This window comes from Myotis nattereri (assembly GCF_964212035.1).
Source record: "Myotis nattereri genome assembly, chromosome: 15".
NCBI classification, from domain to species: domain Eukaryota; kingdom Metazoa; phylum Chordata; class Mammalia; order Chiroptera; family Vespertilionidae; genus Myotis; species Myotis nattereri.
The window spans coordinates 54,648,094-54,654,620 of record NC_138090.1 but is presented as its reverse complement, the minus strand read 5'-3'; the positions used below and the strand labels follow the sequence as shown (position 1 = coordinate 54,654,620).

At 52.3% G+C, this 6,527-nt stretch overlaps 1 protein-coding gene across 1 annotated transcript; it reads right to left on the bottom strand.

The window, feature by feature from the left end:
• Nucleotides 1–256: 256 nt before the first annotated feature.
• RPS9 (ribosomal protein S9) lies at nt 257–4,578 on the bottom strand. The gene is made up of 5 exons (XM_081106999.1): nt 4,189–4,578; nt 3,806–3,921; nt 3,405–3,527; nt 1,545–1,731; nt 257–504 (listed from the first exon to the last, which is right to left on the bottom strand). The coding sequence occupies exons 2-5, from the start codon at nt 3,900–3,902 to the stop codon at nt 327–329; spliced, it is 585 nt and encodes a 194-aa protein (XP_080963125.1). The 5' UTR covers nt 3,903–3,921; nt 4,189–4,578; the 3' UTR covers nt 257–326.
• Nucleotides 4,579–6,527: the final 1,949 nt, after the last annotated feature.

The following is a 6,527-nucleotide window of genomic DNA, read 5'->3' as shown; positions in this document are numbered from 1 at the left end:
CCGTTTTCTGATGAACAGCAACTAGACTTTAGGGGGTGATGACTTTGTAGTGTGTATGGATGTTGAATTGTGTTTTACACCAGAAATAAAAGCCCACACGGATGTGACCAAACCAGGCTAGCCAGGCCCCCTGTGCAGAAAGCAACATTTGACAGGTGTGAACTAGCTCTAAGTAACCTGGTGAAGAACCCAGGCCACGCTTTTCCCAGCTACAGACTATGTTCGGAGCAGGGAGGGAAAGAGATCACCATAGAGACCAGTTCAAAGTGTTTTATTATCTGAATGGAAAACTAGACACTCTGTCAGTCCAGGGGGGATGAGGGGACCTAATCCTCCTCCTCGTCATCACCGGCTCCAGCCCCGCCCTGGCCCTTCTTGGCGTTCTTCCTCTTCACGCGGCCTGGGCGGCCACCCCCGTATGGAGACCGGAGGGAGAAGTCGATGTGCTTCTGAGAGTCCAGACGGACAATGAAGGACGGGATGTTCACCACCTGCTTGCGGACCCTGGAGGGGGGAATGGCAGGTCAAGGGGGAGTAGGACCCCACACCGGACAAGACACCACTCTCCTCACTTGTGCCTCGAGCTGACAGGTTTGGCATTTACAGCTGCGCTCACAGCTAGGCTGGCTGGGCCTCCTGACCCTATGGCCTCCGGGTCCATCTAATCTAACCCGCACAGATACTTTGTGAGATGAGCTTCTCTCATTTCACACAACAGGGAGATTCAGAAGTAACCACACAAGGCCACAAAGCCAATGAGGTGAGGTGGCAGTGTATAAACCTGAGATCTGACCTTCCAATATTCTGAATTGTGCCAGACACGGAGCTTCGTTTTCCTGCAGTTTCACTGCCCTGGAAGCAGCAGCCAGAGGCTGGGCTCTATGAAGTCATTTCCAACAAGAAATGTGACTGAGGCTCTTGCCTGTGGGTCATCGCAGGGCTGGGGAAGGGCTTAGGCAGCAATTCCATAAATCAGCATCCTGGCCACTTACTGCATAGCTCCCCCTGAGTGGTGCCAATTTACAGAAAGGGCAAGACCTGCTGCCCTGAGTGGTGTCTTCACTGTACCAGCCGCCACCCTGAGCCAGCATCTGCGCGCACCAGACCCTGGACTGTGGTCCATTAGCCAAGTTAATACCCACTGTGCAAGAATCCAAGAGGACCAGGGTCTGGAACAACTTCACGAGTGGGCCCGGGATCCAGCTGAGCCCACCCAAGCAAACTGAGGACCAATGACTTCTCTCTCAACTGGGGGCACCAGAGCTGTTACCTGTCCAGCTGCCTGCATGCCTGGCAGAGGCCTTCGCAAGGTGTACGGCTCAAGCCGCAGTGACCCTTGCGCTGGGCTATGTGGGGGGGAGGCGGCCCCCAGCTCCCCACAAGCTGTTTGTAGGGGTCACTCTGTACCCTCAAGGTGAGCTCACACCTTTGTCACCTCCGAGGGCTGCACAGGAGACAGGGACAGCAGGCTTAGTGAGAGCAACCTTCAGAAGGGATGGGGTGGCGGGGGCTGAGGGATTCAGGGAGCCTGGCATAGGTGGTACCTGATGTGACGCTGGCGGATCAGCACACGGGCATGGTGGATGGACTTGGCCAAGCCCAGCTTGAAGACCTGGGTCTGCAGGCGCCTCTCCAAGAAATCCTCGATCTTCAGGCCCAGGATGTAATCCAGCTTCATCTTGCCCTCGTCCAGCACCCCAATGCGGACCAGCCGCCGCAGCAGGGCATTGCCTGGTGAGGGGGAGGAAGCATGAGCGATGATTCTGGCTCATCTCACACTTGATCGGTGCAAGTACGAGCTAATTCTGACATAGGAGTCAACATGCCAGCCACCATGCGACTGGTGTGACCCTCACACAACCCTAAGGCAGGTCCCTATGGCTGCATCCAGCTCACCAGGGAGGGCATGTGACCACACACAGCTATGTCCTCATCTGGAAAAGGAGAGCCCTCCTCAGAGTTGTCAGGAAGGAAAAGGACAACCCACTGAAAGGGCTCAGCATTCACCTGCAAGGCTAAGGGCAGCTGTTCCCAAACTGACTCTCAGGAAAAGCCTGGGGGTAAGCTAATATTCCAGAGTTAAGAAAGCCCTACCAGCTTCACAGCACAGGCATATAGCTAGTTAGCACCTTAATACGGAGATAAAAGCCCAAAACTTTTGTCCTTAGAAAGATTTAGCTTCACTTCTCCCCTCCCTTTCCTGTGGCTAAATGGCTTCATTTACTAGAAAGTGAATGTGCTGACTTCCCCTTGCAATTTCCATTTCTACCCTGGAAAACCACAATCCTTGGACACCTACAGGTCACCTGTCATCTCTGCCACATGACTGTCATCTAACTACAGCTTTGAGTAAGTTTCACTGTGAGTCTCTGAGTCCTGAGACCAGAACCAGCAGTGGCCTGCTCCTTACAACCTCTGGGATTAAGTCTCACCCAAGACGTGTCACTGGGAAAAGGGATTCTGAACTTTCATGATTGTCAAAGGGAGGCCTCTCACTATTTGTTCTTACAGGTATCAGTAGCCACCCTTATGAGGTGCTGTGCAGGTTAAAGAACACATATGAAGATCTTAGAAAAAAGCACTTAGCCAATCCTCATAAAACATCAGCTATTTTAATATTACTGCCACCTTACAATCTAAGAGGTACTATTAAAATTTTGGCTCAGTGGATAGAGCCTCAGTCTGCAGACCAAAGGGTCCGAGGTTCGATTCTGGTCAAGGGCATGTACCTTGGTTGCAGGCCCATTCACAGGAGGGAGTGTGCAGGAGGCAGCTGATTGGTGTTTCTCTCATCAATGTTTCTAACTCTCTATCCCTCTCCCTTCCTCTCTGTAAAAAAGTCAGTAAAAAATATATTAAAAAATATTGGGGTATGATTGTGTCCATCTTCCACTAACTTCCCATCTCAAAGTAGAAAATTAAGACCTTGAGCAAGAGTCTAAATGTCTTCCCTGTGACATCCACAAGTCCTCTCCTGTTCAGGCCTTTGCTAAAGCTCACCTAAATGTCCCTGACCGCCTTATTTAAGCAGGCAAATGTACACAGCCAAGTCCCCCTCCCTGTAATCCCCATCAGAAATTTCACTGTCTATCCCCACCAGAACCATGTCACATTACATACACACACACACACACACACACACACACACACAGCATAGCCAGGTGCCCCAGCTTGGCGGGCATTATTGATTTTGGCCAACAGTAAACTAACCTCCATTATCACTCATAAGGGACAGTGTAGGGATTTGTATCCAGAGCCACTTCTCCACGCCCCCCCCCCCACGTTCCCATTAAACGCCAAGGACCACTTATTCCACTTTAACACTCTGACCACTGGACAGGCACGCCTAGAAGAGCCGCAGTGGCCCCGCACCTCAAGGCTGCCCTGTGGGCTCCCCCACACACCTTCAAACAAACGCCGCTGGTCTTTCTCGTCCAGCGTCAGCAGCTCCCGGGCGGCCTTGCGGATCTTGGCCAGGGTGAATTTGACCCTCCAGACCTCACGTTTGTTTCGGAGCCCATACTCTCCTGCAAAAAAAAAAAAAAAAAAAAAAGGTGGGGGGGGTGAGAAGAGTAGGAGTTAATAGGCGAACAGACTGTCCCCACGGACTAGGGCCAAAGCTGGTTTGGTGGTTCCGGGGTACATAAAATCCTCCCAAACCACTAAACGTTCTGAACTATGGGGAGAAGAATGGGGACACACCGCGGAGACCTAGAACAGTCCGAGCACGTGGCCGGCCTCACCCACGCGTTCGCCTCCCCCCCCCCCCCACCCCGGAAGCCGAACCCCTGCCCTGGCCCCTCACCGATCAGCTTCAGCTCTTGGTCGAGGCGGGACTTCTCGAAGGGTCTCCGCGGGGTCACATAGGTCTTGCGACAAACCCAACTGCGGGCCACGGGCATGTTGGCGGCGCTGCTCCGCCTGCGCAGGAGAGAAACGCGACGGTGAGGAACGCGCTTGGCGCCTGCGCGGTCCCACGACTACGCTAGAATCCCGTGGCGGCCAGAGATCTCGCGAGAACCGGCCCCAAAACTTCCAGAACCGCCTTCACTCCACAAACGTGTCGCCGTCCTGTCCAGCCATCCTCATCTCACCGCCCGCCCTAACCTCTTCACTGTTTTTATCCGAGTTTGAGAGGCCCACGCGGCCTCACAACCCACACCAGAACCAGGAAGCACGGCAACCCACCTAACCCAAGCGCGGACCCTGCTGAGAAAGAGGGGCGCACGCGCCCCGGCCGCGCTTTTATAGCAACGCCGCCGTCGCGTGACGTCATCGCGCACGGCGCCCGCCTGCACCAATCAGAAGATGCGTTGGCGGGCTGTGGAGACGAGAGGCGGGGCCAGAGCGGCTTTAATAAACTGGGGCCCGTGGCTTTCGGCCTGACAGGGACTCGGGGCACCGACGACTCCGGAAGTGGGGGCCTTCTTCCGCCCCGTGGTGCCCTAAGTCCCGCCTGCTGGCCTCCGCGTCGGTGTCATGCCGGAGGCGTTGTCGCCGCCCTCTCTAGGACTCAGCCGGCTCCCTCTCACGGGCCTCACAGCTTCTTCCAGAAGATTCTCCGTGGATTCGGTGAACAATGAAGTCATTCTTTCCTCAGAACAACGTCACCCCGAAGCCAGCGGCTCCGGCTGCCTCGGGACGGCCGCCCTCCCGCAGCGGGCGCCAGGATGTGCTCCTCACGGTGACGGAGCCGGGAATGCACAGCCCCTCTGCTCACGGAGCTTCGAGTCTCAGGGGAACGGAAAAAAAATAGGAAATTGAAGGAAGTAAATCCCTTCGGAGCGGGAACCATGAAGAAAATATAAATTACTAATAATGACTGAGGGGAAATAGTACTTCCCATAGGATGGTTCCGGCGGACTCTGAGGAGGGGGCGTTTTCTGTGTGTGTTTTTAAACGTAAGACCCAAGGATTAAAAAGCTTTGTGCCTATTTTTTTTTTCCTTCTAATTTTCTGTGGATTTTTAGAAATGAAAGAAGACAGACATCGACTTGGCATGCTCTCACTGGTTGATTCCGCCTGTGCCCGGGGCGGGGATGGGACCGGCAGCCCTGGCGCTTCAGGACGAGGCTCTAAGCAACGGAACCACCCGGGCCAGCGCGGCTGGTGCCTCTTTCCCCAAGACAGCAATTTCTTTTTTATTTTTAATTTTTTTAATCCTCACCCGAGAATATTTTTCCATACACTCACCCTGACTAGGGTCCCTGGTCGCTCTGCCAGGGAGGAGCCTGCAACCTAAGTACATGCCTTGACTGGAATCGAACCCAGGACCCCGTGGTCCACAGGCCTACCCTCTATCCGCTGAACCAAACAGGCTAGGGCAGCAGTTTCTGTTCTGAGGTTGGTTCCCAAGACCTGGTGACTGTTGGGCAACCTCTCCCTGCATAGTCTGCTCCACCGTGACACCATTTGTCACCTGGAGGAATTGGCAGTTTTTTTTATCTCCTTTGCCCACATCTTAACCTCAGGGTTGTTTTCTCTGGTCCTTTTCTCCCTGGAATAGTCCCATTCACACCCAGGGCTTTGCTTGTCCTTGTTAGATTATGTTTATTGAGCTCTTTAAATGTACTAGGCTTTGGGCCAAACACTGTCTGGGTTTTAAGGATTCTAATGGCCCATGATTGTATTAAAAATAATAGGTGGCATTCTGAAATGCTTACTGCACAGGAAGCACTGTTCTAAGAATTTTACATGAATTAATATATTTAATCCTCAATACATGCTTACGAGCGCTCTCGGAGAAGTTGCCCGGCCTCATTAAGGAGCACTAACACTGTTATCAATCGTATTTCACAGAGACCATCTGGAGGCACCAAAAGATGGTTATAGAATATGTGCAAGACTGCACAATGTGGAAATAAGTGAAAACAAGCAAAGGATATTTATTCAGAGTGAGAGCATCAATCACCATCACTTGCATTTTAGCAGACTCCAAGGCAGGCAGAAGGGTTTTCTAGTGCAAAAAAGGTACAGTTTTATTTTTTGTTTTGTTTTTTAAATATTTTTAAGTTATTACATGTGTGTCCTTATCCCCATGTTACCCCCTACCCTCCCCACACACACACACACACTCTGTTGTTGTTTTCTTTAATGTTTTTATTGATTTCAGAGAGGAACAGCGAGGGAGATAGTAACTTCAATGATGAGAGAGAATCATTGATTGGCTGCCTGCTGTGCCGCCCTCCTCCCCGTTACTGCAACCCAAGCATGTGCCCTGATCAGGAATCAGCCAGGATCTCTTGGTTCCTGGATGCACCCTCATCCACTGAGCCACACCAGGTGTGCCCTGATTGGAGGTTGTTGGCCTGGGCAAAGCTGGAGGTGGGCTATTTTCATGTGTGCTATCTGAAAACATTTTTTAAAATATTTTTTTATTGATTTCAGAAAGGAAGGGAGAGGGAGAGAGATAGAAACATCAATGAGAGAGAATCATTGATTGGCTGCCTCCTGCATGCCCCCTACTGGGGATCGAGCCTGCAACCTGGGCATGTGCCCTTCATCAGAATCGAACCCGGGACCCTTCA